General features: G+C 40.2%; 1 protein-coding gene across 1 annotated transcript; it reads left to right on the top strand.

The window, feature by feature from the left end:
* Nucleotides 1–10,309: 10,309 nt before the first annotated feature.
* bco2b (beta-carotene oxygenase 2b) lies at nucleotides 10,310–15,837 on the top strand. Its single transcript, XM_051397766.1, has 12 exons — nucleotides 10,310–10,425; nucleotides 10,523–10,721; nucleotides 10,811–11,022; nucleotides 11,228–11,343; nucleotides 11,597–11,699; nucleotides 11,822–11,950; nucleotides 12,660–12,820; nucleotides 12,937–13,104; nucleotides 13,261–13,398; nucleotides 13,773–13,955; nucleotides 14,920–15,030; nucleotides 15,196–15,837. The coding sequence occupies exons 1-12, from the start codon at nucleotides 10,389–10,391 to the stop codon at nucleotides 15,310–15,312; spliced, it is 1,674 nt and encodes a 557-aa protein (XP_051253726.1). The 5' UTR covers nucleotides 10,310–10,388; the 3' UTR covers nucleotides 15,313–15,837.
* Nucleotides 15,838–17,365: the final 1,528 nt, after the last annotated feature.

The raw sequence follows: 17,365 nt of genomic DNA, 5'->3' as shown, positions 1-17,365 counted from the left end.
CGGATCATGTACGCAGAAGTTATGACGAATCCCTCTTTCATGGCGAAGGTTTGAAATTGGATGCCACGGGACGCCACGCCACGGGACGCTACGCCACGGGTACAGTGTTGGACGGAAAAAACTGACTGCACTGACCAATTCTGAAGTAGATCCAATAGAACCTGTAGGAGGAGTTAGTTAAAATGACATCACAGTGTGACATTCGTTCAAAATGGCCAACTTTGTCGGCACGCCACGGACACGCCCTTCAACGTACAGTCATAAGTAGCACAACTTGTAATCAGCAACATTATTCAAGAGTACTGTCAAGTTTTGAAGCAGATCTGATAAATTCCCTAGGGGTTTGTTTGTTCAAATACAAGATCACAGACTTCAAAATGGCAAAATTTGACGGCACGCCACGGACACGCCCTTCAACGTACAGTTACAAAATGAACAGCGTTCATTCAGCACCATGTTTTGACTGTACTGAAGCAGATCCAATAAATTCCCTAGGAGGAGTTCGTTCAAATACAAGCCCAAAAAGTCAAAATGACCACAAAATGATGAAAAATAAAAATTGAAATTGCAGACTTCCTGTGGGTTTTGGGGCATGGGTCCAAGAGGCTTTTCTGCTTCTTTTATCATGATACACATGCGTAGCAATTTTCGTACATGTGGGCCATGTGGGTGTCTTTGGGGCTGATTCTGGGGGCACGGGGACAATGTCATATCGGTATTTTTGCTATGTTTGAATTTTGTGCAAATTTTCATGCCATTTTGAGGATGTTGAGGGGGCCAAATATGCGGCTGAAGTCCCAGAGGTATAATAATAATTCCTAGAGGAACAATAGGGTCCTTGCACTTGTTAGTGCTCGGTCCCTAATTACAAAAGCATATAAAAAAGACTTTTGGTAATGAAAATGGCCATTTCTATAGTATTTTTTTTTTTTTTTTTACCCTCCACAAGTGAAAGGCTCAATAAGTAGAAATGCTGTTGCCCCACCCGTGAGTGGGTTGTAATGACAACATGAAATATGAGCCCTTGGATTCCATCATTGCCTCAAGGGAGAATTCACAAGCTGAAATCTTCCACTAACTAGTACTAACTACTAACTACTTGTACTAACTAGGACAAACTACAGACAACCCAGTGATGCTGTTACGTAGAAATAATAACTTTTTTTTTCTTTTTGTAGCCATGTGCTGAGTGGCACAGCAGCTCCAGGTAATGTGTCTAGCTCACTCAACTTTCCCCTCGGCTGAACTTCTCGGCTGTCATCAAATCGTGGTATCATGCCACAGGTGTGTTAACGAGCAGCCATGTTTGACTGTTTTTTGGAGATGTAACGTACATACCTTTACGGGTGCGGTGGAAACTCTGGGTTCCTTTCTTCCCTTTTAGACGGCACGTCTCCTGAATGAGGGCGAGAAAATAGTACCCATATTTAATAATAAAAAACCAACCAGCCAAAGCCTTAAACTACAGTCTCAAAGCAATGTCAGTCGATTTCAAGTGTCAAGTGTGTTCCCTCAGTGCGGGCAGAGTAAATGCCGCTTATTCACGGTCTAAATAAGTGCACGTTCACAGAGGTGTGTTACCTCGCTCGCAGCCTGCTGCTCTCTGACGCCCGTGCCGCTGAGCGTCAGAGAACAAGAAGCCGATCACGTGATGTGTGTGTCGACGCGCGCGTCCTTGCATTAGGCGGAAGTGAAAATAAATGAGTTTACCAAACGAAAACGCTATTCCTGTTTCATTTTCTCCGAAATGTAAAAATATCCTGATGTACCCATTTGACTCTCACTCAGAGCCGTTTTTAACATAAAAAACCTCGTTAGTTAAGTTATCGTAGAGCAGTTTGAAATGTGTTTATGGGTTATGTGTTTCATTTCCGGTTGCTGTGGTGTGACATTATGGAAGTGACCCACTGTACTGTCTCTTTTTGAATATCATCGTGTTTAGGGGGTTTATGCAAAACACAGATGTTGATTTTTTTATGTAAGAATATTTTCATTAAAGGGTTTACAGGTGTAGATCTTCTAAAAGTTGCTCCAAGCTTTGTGGCATTTATAAATGACTTTCTTTAAATCCTTAAGACAAATAGAAAATAGTCTTAAGACTCTCTGAACTACTTGCATTATAACTCGATTAAACCCCCTTTAAGTTAATTAAACGTCATTTCTTTTTTTCTCTCTTTTCTGTTATAATATATGCTGTTTGTCATTTATGGCGTTAAAAAGCATTTTGAGAATGGTCATTGCTAACTCTAACCCTTATCATTACTACATTATCATTTTTACTTTTATTTTGAAGCCAGTTTCCTTCTCCTCTCCTCTGAAGGTTTGCTGACTGTTGAAGCAGTCTGCCACCAGAGGGCGCAAACGAGCTGAGGGGAAATATCAAGGCTGCAGAGAAGTCAGCAGTTTCATCCTGTGTAATTTCCGTGCATACAGTAATACATAATGTAATAATTTGTCACAAACTATGCACATGTACACAATGATTCAAGTTGCAGTAGCAGTTTGGTTTACCACCACTATAAAAGCTCTAAACAAGCACTACTTCACTCTCACTTGTTCTACAGTATCCTGAGTGACAGGCAAAACAAACACAGGCATACATGTTTACATTCTTTAGATATGTTACTGTTGCACACTGTAAAAGAGGAATTTATGGTATGGTGAAATTTCCCTAATGGCTATCAACAGTAAAAACCAGTTTTGCATGTGTTTTGTAATGTGATTTGATTTAAGATAAACACTTGCAACAGCATGTTTGGTATTCTGGGTTTTAAACTAAAAGAGATTCAACGTTTATTTTGTTCCATTTTTGAAGTTGTTTGTTCAACAACTCAAAGGAGTGTAGACTTGAAGTATACACTATAACAAGTTTAATTTAATTTAATTAAACTAATTGTTGAAATTGATTTCATAGAACATTTTAAGTATAACTAACAATCTTGGGAGCCCGGATAACTCAGTCGGTAGAGCTGGCGACCCATGTACGGAGTTGCTGCAGCGGCTTGGGTTCGAATCCGACATGCAGCCTTTTGCTGCGTGTCATCCCCCCTATCTCTACCCCTCTTTCCTGTCGATCTTCAGCTGATTACAGTCACACTTAAAGCAACTATAGTCATACACCGATCAGCCTTAACATTCTGAACCTATCAAAAGTGCTCCAAGGAAGGAAAAGAACCGGAGACAGGGTCATGGGGGGCCAAGGCTCATTGATGAACATGGGGAGTGAAGGCTGGCCCGTGTGGTCCGATCCAACAGACGAGCTACTGTAGCTCAAACTGCTGAAACAGTTAATGCTGGTTCTGATAGAAAGGGGTCAGAACACACAGTGCAGAGCAGTTTGTTGGTATGGGTCTGCACAACATTGTGACCACCAGGCTGCCCAGGTGCTCACAATGTTATGGCTGATCAATGACACTAGTGTTGGTACAAATGGATAAATGTGGTAAACCCTGAGTGATCTGTCATTGTTAGGCTGCCAATATATATATATATATATATATATATATATATGTTTAGGTGGATATTCAAGGATATTTTACTGTCATTTACAACACAAGGTTATAGAATGAAATTTAGATATAGTTCCCCTTGTGCTACTTTTAAAAAACAAAAAAGAAAATGGATTAATGAATCATGTATTAGTGATGGGAATTCCGGCTCTTTTTAGAGAGCCAGTTCTTTTGGCTCGGCTCACTAAAAAGAGCCGGCTCTTTCGGCTCCCAAGTGGCTCCTCAGATTTTATGTTGCTTAAATTAATTTATTACCAAATTATGTGTAAAATGAATTACTAATGTAAATACATACATTATATCAAATATTTATCATTAATATGGTTTTATTAATATATTCAACATGGAACAGAGTGCTACAAAAATAAATGAAATTTTTAACTTTGCACAGTCTACACTCTCGAACTGTCTATCACATATCACTTTACTACGTTTCCTGTCACTCATTTTCCTCACCTTTCCAGCGTGTAGTCTCTGTCTCCACACGGCACCTGTTGGCGTGCTCACTGTGCCGTGTGTGTCTGTCTGTGGTGGGTGGTGGAGGGTCGGGTGTGGTATGACGTGCAGGCTGTTGTTAGTTTTTCTGTAATTATCAGAGTGACACAGTTAATGGCCCTAAACCCTCAGTGTGAACATAACAGTTATGACCTTGCAACAATATGAAACACTGCTTTATCTGTTAAGTTCAGAGTGAGGACTTCCTTATCGGGAAACATTATTATATCTCTGAATCCCTGTTTAACAGTGGTTAAACTCTGTCTGACTTCAGTCGGATGAGATAAAAAACCATAAAGCAAGTCACTGAAAAGTCAAGGGGTTATATACAGTACGACAAACTGGCACTGAGTTGCACTCGTAAAAACACCCTATACATGTCCAGTCATTAGGAGGCTGCATTAAGCTATAAACCTGCTACTCTTTTCATGTTACAGCTGAGTTTTTGTCTTTTCTTTTCACCAAAGAGCAACAGATCATCAGCCAATTAGGTGAGGTGTTGAGTAAATTATGATCCTATCATTCTGTAGTGGATAGTGGTATTGTATTAGTTATTTGCTGCTGGGCCATGAGCCAGGTTCTCATCAACCTGCTGTCTGATGTTGAAAGACCCAATGATCGCATTGCATCACAGATAGTGTGTCCCATTGCACTGCAGGGTCTATCTCAAAAGCTAGCTCTCTGCCGTGGAGATAGTGGAGACAGATTTGTAAATGCTTACACGGCAACATTATGATTTATATCATGTCACAAATGACACATGTAGATGACAGAAAAAGAAAAAGGTAATAAAAACAACACACATATATCTACGATATAATCTGAGGTGGAAAAAGTACACATCCTTTACTCAAGTAGAAGTACTCATTCACCTTCTTCACTCAAGTGAAAGTGAAAAAGTACAGGCTCTGAAACATTAAAACTCGCTTGTTTTACATTTACAAGGACATTGCTACCGGCTGTTTCTGTGCAAAACTAACTGAAACTTCCCTCTCTTGTCTTTTTTACGTCGGTCATGCGTAATATGCAAAGGTCTTGAATTTGCGTGCAATGATGCAAAAAATACTAATTATCAATAATTCCCCTCAAATGCATTAAAACAAAACAAATGAGCGTGTTTTTAAAAGGTAAGGAGTAGAAAGTATGGATATTCGTATAAAAAAATTACTTAAGTACAGTAACAAGTCTGTGCTGTGTTTTATTGGGTTTACAAGTCATAAGTAAAAGCTCCTTGAACTAACATTGCTAGCAGGCTAGCAATAGCATTCCATAAAGTGAAAATTATTCTTTCACAACTCGAGCGAACCAAATATCATTCAGTACTTGAATTCAGCAGACTCTGCAGGCCCAAAAGCCCTGAAGCATGTTCAAGACTTGAGAGTCTGTATTTACTCAGTATGTAGACAAGCTCAAAAATATATCAGTACAAAGGAGTCTTGTTCATTTTTTCCATCTTCATTCTTAACTTTATTATCCAAAACAGAAGTTCACTTAGTCAAGGGTAAAAAACAGATACACAAAGAACAGCAGTTCATACAAATAGTACAGGGAGCTGCACATCATCAACATCAGTAACTGTTTAAAGGATAGGGTCAGGTCATTCGATGTCTACACTAGGCTACCCATATGTAGGCTGAAGAGGTCAGACTTGAAAAATAGGAGCCTGTCCTTTTATATATTGATTGCAGCTGGAACAAAGGCACAGACTTTTGAAGTCTATACTGCCGAAAAAGTATGAAGGATATCGATCGGTGTTGGCTCCATGCCAGATTCATTTTGTAGTTGTTAACATGATCAATACAAGTGTTTCCCAAAGACACATTTAAAAGCGAGACTAAGAATGCAACTTCATACATGTGATGCGAGTGATGTAAAAATCATATTTAAGATCATTTAAGGCCTGAAATTCAGATATGTATACAGATACAGATATATATAATTCAGAATATAGCAGACACCCTGAAGGCATTACTATTGACTTTCACCATAACTATGGTATATTAACACACATTGTTGACACAAGAAGAATGTGAAAGGCTTTCTCACAGAGGCTACCTCTTTAGTCACTGTTAGTCACACCCTTTTGTAGCCCAAACACTAATGACAGTGTATATTACCTATTGAGAGTTGGAAGGAAGCCTTTGTAACCTAGAGATGCATGGACTGTACAGAGGTCTGTCACAAGATAATGTAACACATAGTGACACCACACCTAATACCCCATGCAACACACTAATTAAAGCAAATGAAAAATACTACATAGTGTTAAAGATATTAACTTTTAGTAGTAAGGACGACCTTATGTGGATTGTTTGTAGTTTATCCCTTTAAAAAATCCTGGGTTCCAAAGTGGCCTTGTGAACCAAGTTAGCCCTTGATGTCTGTGTGAGTGGACCTTTGTGAAGCACATTGCCCAGAGCGCATCTTACCACAGAGCAGCTATTTCTGGGATCCAGTGTACTGGGGCAAGACTGGATGGGCCTTTCCCTCTGTTTTCTGCTTCCCTCATCTGTGCCAAGAACAAAATAGTTTACATAAAATGATGAATCAACTGCCTATGAAGCACAGTATATTGATTTTTCAAAAATAATTTAATCTAATAATAATGATAATAGTCTTCATCACATTAATACATACATGCCTTCACTATAATATTGGTTGGTATTGCCCAATTTTAAATTTTAAAGAAACTGTTCAACATTTTGGGAAATTCACTCAAAAGCTTTCATTCTGACAATTAGCAATCCTAGTCTCATTAAAGATTCTTTAAGTAACTTTCAGAAAATCGTTGTTAATAGTGACCCCAGTAGCAGTTAAGTGAACTACAGTGATTATACTGTTGATCATACTTTCACTCCGTACACGGGCCATGTGGTAAATGGACGGTAAATGGACCTGTACTTGTATAGCGCCTTTCTAGTCTTCCGACCACTCAAAGCGCTTTTACACTACGTGCCACATTCACCCTTTCACACACATTCACTCAGTGATGGCAAAGTCTATCAAACACAAACTAACTCACTCATACACATTCACACACCAATGCACAGCATCGGGAGCAATTTGGGGTTCAGTATAGTGCTCAAAGATACTTCGACATGTGGCGGGAGGAGCCGGGGATCGAACCAACAACCTTCCGATTAAGTTAAGTAACGTTATTATGTATCACATTAACTCATGAAGTAACTTTGCAAGCTAATGTTGGCCAAATAACATATAGTATTTTGTCACTCGTGTAGTCGAGCTCTGTCTAACTCCCATAAACCCAACAATTTGTGTACGGGTCGGAGTTGCAGTCAGTATTTGAGAGAGCCGGTAATGCAAGTAATGCACAGACATCAAGCAAACTGTTCCCAAAATGGTTAATTATTCCTTTAAGTTTCTTTTAAGAAATTTCGAAAGATCTTCTGTATGGATCCCTGTGGTTTCAGCTATATTATCGCTGGATATTTCCATTAGCTGTCAATCTGCAGCTCAAAGCAACAGATACAAGCTACGCTTTGTTCCAAGTTGTGTTATATCTGAAAACATATCAAATAAGGGGAGAAATAGCTTACAGTTGCTGCAATGTAGTGGAGAACTTGGAAACACTAGTTCCTTCTTTCTTGTATTCTCCTGATTCTGAGATGGTCAAATCATAGAAAAGTCAATGCACCAAAAAATAAAGCTGCTTTAATACTAAGACAGTAAATACATATGTTTTGAGTTTTCCCTGACACAGTAGTTTTTTTGTTTCCAGGGATAGTAGCTGATACCTCTGTTTCACATTTCCTCATTCTTATTGTGCAAACAGAAGCAAATGCATCTAGTTTATTGGGGTGAATTTCCAGTATTGACACACCACAGCTTTGACACTGGAAACTCTTTAAAGGGCTTAGTTATGCTTCGGTTTTTGTGCTGAGTCTACACTCAATGAGGGGATTGCTGCAGGGTACGAGTTGTTTTTGTGGGAATTTCCTAAATGAGTCACACAATAGCTGCACAAGTAGCTAGAATGATTTCATTATTTATGTTCTAGACAAAAGTGCTGTTAGAGGATCTGAAACTGGGCCGGGTCACAGAGGTCTATCTGGTGTCTCTCACCTCATCCTACAGAGCCAGAGCCTTCAGCTACCAAGCTCCTCTACTGTGGAACCAGCTTCCAGTTTGGAGTTTTGGAAGCCTACACATTCAAGAGTAGGCTTAAGACGTTCCTCTTTGATAAAGCTTATAGTTAGGGCTGGCTCAGGTGAGTCCTGAACCATCCCTTAGTTATGCTGCTATAGGCCTAGACTATCGGGGGATATTACTTGTTATATATATTATTGTTATTATTATTATTATTATTATTATTACTATTGTTATTACTACAGATACTATTATCTCTATAATCACTGCTCATTGTCCCCCATCGTTGTTGTCGTCATCGTCGTCATCATCTTCTTCGTGTTCATCACCATGAGTCACTACTATTAGTGTAGTTGTTGCTACTGTTGTTGCTGTGCACCTTTGCCTCTGTCTCTGTTCTTCTGTCGTTACCTCTGTTCTCTCTCTGTCTCTATGTCTCTTTCTGTCTTTTTCTGTCTCTCTCTCTTTGTCTCTGTCTGTCTCTGTCTCTCTGTGTGTGTGTGTGTCTCTCTCTCTCTCTCTCTCTCTCTCTCTCTCTCTCTCACCCCAACTGGTTCAGGCAGGCAACCACCCACCTAGAGCCGAAGGGTCTGTCCTAGGTTTCTGCCTTTTAACAGGCAGTTTTTCCTTACCCCCGTCGCCAAGTGCTTGCTCATGGTGGTACTGTTGGGTCTCTGTAATTAATGTTATAAGGAGTTTGGTCTAGACCTGATTATTTGAAAAGTGTCCTGAGATAACTTCTGTTATGAATTGGCGCTATACAAATAAACCTGAATTGAACTGAATTGAAAAAATGATTTAAATTAGGGCCTACTGAATGGTGGAAGTTACACTGATGATCCTTATTCTGACTTTGAAATAAGCTAAGCTAACTAAGCTGATGTGGTATCAATCTTCTTATCTATTTCTCTGACAAAAATGTTTGAGTGTTTTTAATTGTTAAAATATCAAACTTTTTAGCAACAATATCATTTATTTGCACAATTACATTTATAGTGAAAATGTACGTATTGACATTAACAGAATCTATGCTTATGTAGCAGTAATATATACTGAACTGATGTGTTTTTACACTAAAGTTTGGCACTGAAAAATGAATGCTGAGGCCCTCCTTTACATTACCTCCATGGGTCTGACTTTACACAACCAGGGCTGGACTCTATACGATGTGTTTTGGTCCCCCATTATTCACTGTTTTTGTTCGTTTTAAATGGATATACTGTTTCTATACAATAGAGGTGAACAAGAATGAGTATAAGATAGAATTTAAGTTATTTCCACTCCTGCCCCGTGGAGGAAAGACGTGCCCTTTGATTCACCCATAGGCCTACTACACGTTGAACAATGGCTGTTGATATAGGTACTGCAAAATGATAGCTAATAAAGCTCTTTAAGTATGCTTTTAGACCAGACATAGTGAAAAGAATGCATGTCCCCCCAAGCCTGGAATTTGTTCTGTTCTTTTCAGTTAAGATACATTAGTAGAATGAATCCTACACCTTTAATAAATCCAACAATAGGAGCATTGATAAGAGGCCTTAATTAAATATTAAGAAACAATCATATATTTCAGGCCTGTTTTACTTATTGTTCTATAAAAGTTGAAAAAAACAAAAACAAAATATCAGTAAACCAGTCCATAAGGTCCTCACTCCATGGCTGACTAATTACTATCTATTGTATATTGGCAATTTAGATTATTCAGTCCACCCGACCTACACATCTACAACCTTTGTGAAGAAACCCTGATCAACCCTGCATTCCTTGTCCTGTCACTTAACTGATTCACCTTTCAGTGTACCCGTGGAAACCATAAAATGGTTAGTACACATCTTTATGGGTGATATACATTGGGGAAATGTACAGTGTGATAAGCCGATATCAGACACTCCATTAGTGCTCCACATGAACCCAAATGGAAAATCCCAGCCAACGAGAGGAAGTTCCCAAATTCTATAATATTTCCAGAAATAGGAGATTGCAATAACATTGCAATGTTACCAAAAACAGGCTTCTATAAAGATTTTTGCCACTTGTCAGTAAGATCAAGTGATTATCTCTGTGAATAAGTTACCACTTGTATTATCTTGAGATCACAAAGTACTTCTGTTTTGTAGAGGCTTACACAAGCATGAAATCAATGTCTGCTTGCATACTTATCTGACTGTTTCTAGGGGGCGTCACAGCCAGAAGGACGATATAAAGCTGAGTACCAGTCTTGGAGAAACAGCAGCACCACAGGAGGAGCGTACATACTCGAGAGACAAATCTTCAGCCATGGACACCATCACACATCAGCAGAAAGATGCCTCAGGTAAGCATTCGATTCTAGCAGCAATGCACAAATTACCTTCACATCAATTATTTTCTGAATTGATTATAATGTCTCTTGTTTGCCATTTTTTGCATAGAGCTGAAAAAATCCAAGTCTATGAAGAACATCAACCACTTCACAGATGTGCACGGTCTGCCTTGCATTGAGAAGATTGTAAGCTCCGTGGAGGACACCCCCGAGCCCATCTGCACCAACATAACTGGCAAAATCCCAGAATGGATCAATGGCAGCTTCTTGAGAAACGGGCCTGGGAAGTTTGAGATTGGAAACCAGAAGTGAGTAGAAGTTAAAGTGTTAATGCATCTACTGCAGCCGCTACATCACAAGGCTGACTCCTTTCCCCTGCACCCTCCATTCTTATCAGGTTCAACCACTGGTTCGATGGTATGGCTCTCCTGCACCAGTTCAAAATATCCAACGGTCAGGTGACTTACAAGAGCCGCTTCCTGTCCAGTGACAGTTACCAAGCCAACAAGGAGCACAACCGCATCGCAGTGTCAGAGTTTGGCACTATCACAATGCCAGACCCCTGTAAAAACTTCTTCCAGCGCTTCCTGTCAAGATTTGAATTACCAAGTGAGTATTTTATCAAACCGCATGAACAGGAACCAGACTCTTTTACTACAGTGAATGAACTGTAATCTGAATGTAAACTTCCTTAAACAGTTAAGGTCACTTCCACATACCTACAGATATGTGAAATATTGAATATAAGTGAACACAAAGTTGTGGTTGTCCTGTTCTGTGTCGTTAACTTAGGCCCCTTATTCCTCCCCTCTAGAGCCCACAGATAATGCCAATGTGAGCTTTGTGACCTACAAAGGTGATTACTACGTCAGCACGGAAACAAATGTCATGCACAAAGTGGACCCTGAGACACTAGAGACAACTAAAAAGGTAACATAATGTTGAATGTGGTCATTGTTGATCATTCTGAGGAGGCATACAGTATCTGCGCACAGCAGTTCATTTTATTGACCCAGTGCTTTAAACATGACAGTAAAAGCAAGTCATAAACTAATACAATATTATTATGACTTTATAGCAGGCTTGCAGGCTACTGCGTCTCCTCATTCTATGGTTGACGGCTGGATAAAATCCAAAAATATAGTGTTAACAAAGTCTTTGCACTCATGCATTTGTATACTAGGTGGACTGGAGCAAATTCATTGCCGTGAATGGAGCGACCGCACACCCTCACACTGATCCCGATGGAACAACATACAATATGGGGAATTCCTACACCGCTAAAGGTATTTTAGTAACATCCAATCAGCATGTCTGTGTATTAAGTGACAAGTGTACAGAAAAACAACCCTGCTGCCCACGTGTCTGATGACCTTTACTGAGACACTAATTGTATCTGTGCTGACAGGAGCATCCTATAACATCATCCGAGTGCCGCCGACCAAGGAAACCCCTGAAGATACCTTGGAGGGAGCCACAGTGCTGTGCTCTATTCCTTCAGTGGACAAGACCAAACCATCCTACTACCACAGCTTTGGTGAGCAGAAGTTCTCAAATCAAAGCCATGACTATGGATCCATTTAAAGGAGTTAGATTCTATCTTAATGTACTTTCTACCCCGATGTCTATGAAGATTTCCTGTAAGGATGCACTGATCAGATACTCTGGCTCGGTATAAGCACACATACTGACCTTATTAAGTGAACATGGTATTGACCAGACGCGACCGATCCACATTAAATTCTGTTTCTTCGCCAATGTGATAAAAGCCAGTCTTAATCAAATATTATGTGATCTAGGGCTTCACTAATGATAATTTTCCTTTCCTTCCTTTATTTATTCAGTTAATTATCCCTAGATTATCCCTAAAATCCCTAGAGCCCAAGCTGACAGCTTGAAATCCTGTTTTGTCTGACCAAAAGTCCCAAACCCAAAGGTATCCAGTTTATGATACAGTATATGAAAAAGAGAAGAAGAAAATCCTCCCATTTGACAAACTAGAATGTGAGAAATCAACAAATTGTTTCAGATACACAGATTTTGAATTTAGAAAGAAGAGGGCACTGGTATTGGATTGGGACTGGGTACTGACCAATACCCCAAGTTGAGGTATCAGAATTGGTATCCAAAAAGAAAAGGCTGCATTAGGGCATCTCTAGTTTCCTTATGAAAATGAACACAATGCCAACTACAACTCAACTTTCAGAATTTGAAGTAGAAACTAATATAATCTCAATCCATTATAGCAATGTCTGAGAACTACGTGGTGTTCATTGAGCAGCCCATCAAGATGGATCTGTTGAAGATTGTGACCGGCAAGTTGACAGGGAAAAGCATCAGTAATGGCATTCACTGGGACCCAAAACTCAACACTATCTTCCACCTGATTCACAAGCAGACAGGGCAGGTAAGGCTCAAACACAGCCCTTGAGTTTTCTAAAATGCAGCCAATTCATTATGCTTGGACTGTATATTAAACAAATAGCGGTTGCCTTCATTCTTCTATTCATTCCTGCTTTTCAGTTAAGCTCTACTAAGTACTTTGCCAAGCCGCTGTCAACCTTCCACCAGATCAATGCATATGAGGAGGACGGCTCCTTGATCATAGATATGTGTGCTTCAGATGATGGCCAGGCAATCACTAACTACAACGTCCAGAACCTGCGCAAGTCCGGAGAAGCTCTTGATGAGGTAAGCGGGTTAAAAAAAGGTCACTACTCAAAGAATTGTACGTTCCTCGCTTCCTCCACTTGTCCAAACATAGTGGAGTGCTTAAGTTGCTTTCACTTTAACTGTAAAGTAGCTCGTTTTTTTGAGGCTGAAAAGATGTTAATATTTTCCCATCAGGTGTATAACACCTTGTGTAGAGTCTTCCCACGGCGTTTCATTTTGCCTCTCAATGTGGATGATGGTACACCCTACGGCCAGAACCTGAACAACCAGCCCAACAGCGAAGCTACTTCTATAAGAATTGCCAAGAACAAGGTAAGCTGACATGATTTACAAGAGATTCACAACTTCCTAATGGCTGTCTTTGACAGGTGTGTGATTGCACACTATCTTGCTAACATATAGAGTTATGACCGATCAGCCTTGTGTACATCACTGTACATATGGTGCATGTTTTCCCCATTGCCTCATATTCTAACTGCATTTATTTTAAATACATGTTATTTTTTCCAAGCACTGAATCTTTCTTTGTTCTCATAATGTTCTGTAAAACATCCCAACTGTTAATACCCATTGACAGGAAACCTATTTCTTACTTTACCAGTTAACTTTGGAAATGAACTATAGCACTGTAACAGCCAATGTTCCCTGAGTCTCATTACCCGGGTTGCTTTTTTTCCTCCGTGCAGGTCTTCTGTACCCATGAGGACCTCCATGGGGAGGATCTTCATCAATATGGAGGACTGGAGTTCCCTCAGATCAACTACAACAAGTACAACACCCACACCTACCGCTACTTCTATGGCTGCGGCTTCAGACATCTTGTAGGAGACACACTGATCAAGATGGACCTCCACGGGAAACACATGAAGGTGAGTCGAGTTTCATTTCTCCTTCTCGGATGTTTCCAGGCAAAAGTGACCTCTTTCAGTGATGTAGTCGTAGATGTAGTAGAGAGTGATATGCTGTAATATTGTAGCAAATGCAACAGAGATACATTCTAACTTCCAAATCAATGTTTTTTTTATGTAAATATATTTGAAGATATTGTATGATTTGTATATAATTTGCAGTATATTTATATGATAAACAACATAGCTTAAGATTTGTTAAATGCAAATATGATGACAATCAAACTGCAGCAAACTTGAACTCTAAAACCCTATTCGCACGGGACTAGTATTACCTGGGGACCTCATGTGATTCAGTAATTACCCCAGCACGTCTGTGTTTATTACCCCAGCACGTCTGTGTTCCGTGCGGCGCATTCGCACGGAATAAGCAAAGTCTGTGTTTTAACTCGAATTTACTGACATTAATCCCCCGGATATGATGTCAAGGCTCTGCGTAACCTATGCGTAACAGTCCGTTACTGATCTGACGTTACCTTTGCTGGCACCGTCGGGCCCGTGGAGCACCGTGCACTCCTCTATGCTGCCGAACGGCTCGAACAGCTTTCTCACGTCAGTGTCTGTCTGCTGTTTTCCCAGCATGCCCACAAACATCAGAATGCTGTCAACACTTTCATTTAGAATTGCCAACGCAGCCTCCGTAATTCTCGACCGGGAAAAAGGCAGAAAAAAGGCTCGGAAAATACAAAAAACCTTAAAAGAATAAAAAAAAAAAAAAAAAAGAGCCCAAATCACAGAGATGCCGATTCGCACGGGACTAATATTATCACATGACCTCTGTGTTTGGCGGTAGGTAATCTGCGGTGGAAATTATACTTTACAAATTACGGACATGGCAGATTCGCACTGGATTAAGATCACAGACGACCTCCGCAGTTATTCCAAATGACTAGAGGTCCAGACTGACAATTGTACTTTCCTACAGGTGTGGGAACAACCCGGTCTTTATCCCTCTGAACCCATCTTCGTACCCTCCCCTAATGCCACAGAGGAGGATGATGGTGTCATCTTGTCTGTGGTCATCACTCCGAATGAGGTCAGTCGGGTTCAGTAAAAGATTTTGGACAACTGTGCCTCAGATAAAGGCGATCGATTTCTCCTTCTGTAACTGTAACACATACTACACATCACATAGGCTACTACACTGCTTTAGAGTTAACTGTGGAAAGCTTACGTGTTTTTCTGTGTTCACTGTCTCCAGGACAAGAGTACGTTCCTCCTGGTTTTAGATGCCAAAACGTTTGAGGAGCTGGGCAGGGCTGAGGTGCCTGTCAACATCCCCTACGGTTTCCACGGGACGTTCAATGCCACAGCATAGAAACACATGTGAGGGGGAAGTCGTGGCAGAAGTTATACACTATGTAAATATTGTCTGTGATGTTTTGTTTGTCTCATCATACAAGCTTGTATTAGCAAAAATGAAAAAAAAAAAAGGTTTAAAGTTCATGGTGGAGCTGTTATATAGAACTACTGTACTGGGTTAAGAAACTACAAACATGTCCTGTTGTAAATAGGTTGTTTTTTCTAAATCATTGTTTTCAATATTTCAAGTATATTCACATTTTAAGATAAGGACTGTGGGTGGGTGGAAGCATCTGAGGACAAGTGCATTCTTGTTGTTCTCACTGTGACTGCACTAACGTTTTTTACATAACAGAAAATGTTCCAGTTCAGCAAAGACTTTTTATGGCCTCCAATTTTGTAATAAACGGATAAGTAAATGTACACTCTGGCACGGAGCCCACATGTTGGAGAAAGCTAAGTGAATGAAAATGTACACTTTTAAATACGCAGATGAAACACTGTGAATAGTCTGAATAAATAAAACTGGACTTAAACATCATGTCCATGTGCATTCGTTTCCTCCTTGCAGTAATAATTGTAGCCATAAGAAAAGTATTTTCATTCCATAAAAACTGTACATTCTATGAGTCATACATATAGTCCATTTATGAGGCTGTGGCACCTGAGTGTGGCACACTGGCACCCTCTGCTGGTCAGCCAGTATTAACACTGCTTGAATCCCATTTAAAAACGCAAGCTAAATGTATAGCAAAGATTATTAATTTAAAGGCACACTATGCAAGATTTTTATCTTAATATAACAGCTTCTAAGTCATTTCGATGGTAAATGAACTCGTAGTACAGCGAATCATCCCGATAGCAAAGCAGGAGAGGGACGCCGTTGGTAGAACCAGCAATGCAAGTCTGAAAGGTGGCGCCCCGCCAAATCTCGCCAGAATCACAAATTGCTTTAGGCGCGACGTCACATACATCAGCGACATAAGAAGCAGCCTCAATGGAAGACACTAGCAGGCATTCACTCAGACGTTACCTGGTCAGTAGACATCTTCAGAGTCTAACTTTGCCTGTTCGATGACCGACGCTTCCATCCTACTGAACATGTACCGGTATACAGGGGGGAGGGGATCAGGCCGTGGCTGCGTTTCATTAGTAGTTCCACTTCCCCTCGTTCACTTCCCCTCAGCCCTTGGTATGACGTAACAGCATAAAAGTGGGCGGGGGAGGAGTGGGGGATTTAAATGAAACGCACTTGCCCTTACACAGCGTTATAGCGGCAATGACGTAAACTGCAATGCATTGTGGGTGATATCCACCTCGGAGTGACCATCGTTGTTCACTCGCTCCCTCAGCCCTCCGAGGGTCCATCTCACCAAGTTCACTTCAGTTTTCCAGACAACTGGAACGACACCTATGATGGCGACGGGGATTCCGAGGGCAAGTGAACGAGGGCGCGTTGAACAACTAATGAAACGCAGGCCGTGAGTGCAGAGACGCAGAGCCGTATATAGAGACGGCTCTGGTGAGTGGTATTTACGACAGTTACCGTTAAATACAAGTACTCTGCAGCGACTCTAGGGGGAGCTGTTTGACAAAACTGGAAAACTGCATAGTGTGCCTTTAAGATTATTATTATTTTTGTGTGTTTAAGGAAAGGGCATCCCCCTCAGTCACTCTTTATATTAGCTTAACAACGACACATAAACATCTTTTGAATCCTTTGAAATTCTTTATAAACACACATACATTTGTGCATACTGAACTTTTGTTTACTTTAACTTTCTTTTTCACAAATTAAAAGCCTGGTATGAAGAATCAAAAAAAGTAACTGATAATAAGTGATTGGATCTGATGAAGAATAAATAATCTATTCAAAACTTTACTAACTCAATAAACCCATAACAGCACTTTGTCAATGTCACATTGTCACAGAGAATTAGTTAATATGACTAACATATAGACTATAGAAAGCACATGTACAATACACAAACAAAGCTCAGTGAAATAAACCGCTCCGTACACTTAACCCAGCAGTTTATCAGAAATTAGAGCCAACGTTTGCCTCAGAT

The sequence above is a fragment of the Dicentrarchus labrax genome, unplaced genomic scaffold, assembly GCF_905237075.1.
Source record: "Dicentrarchus labrax unplaced genomic scaffold, dlabrax2021, whole genome shotgun sequence".
In the NCBI taxonomy this organism is placed as follows: Eukaryota; Metazoa; Chordata; class Actinopteri; family Moronidae; genus Dicentrarchus; species Dicentrarchus labrax.
This window is presented reverse-complemented; position numbering and strand designations above follow the sequence as displayed.

Bases quoted from the DNA above. Each gene is read 5' to 3' on its own strand.
- bco2b (XM_051397766.1), top strand. From the start codon at position 10,389: ATGGACACCATCACACATCAGCAGAAAGATGCCTCAG. The intron at 13,399-13,772 runs GTAAGCTGACAT...TCCTCCGTGCAG, and splicing joins TAAGAATTGCCAAGAACAAG to GTCTTCTGTACCCATGAGGA. The intron at 13,956-14,919 runs GTGAGTCGAGTT...ACTTTCCTACAG, and splicing joins TCCACGGGAAACACATGAAG to GTGTGGGAACAACCCGGTCT.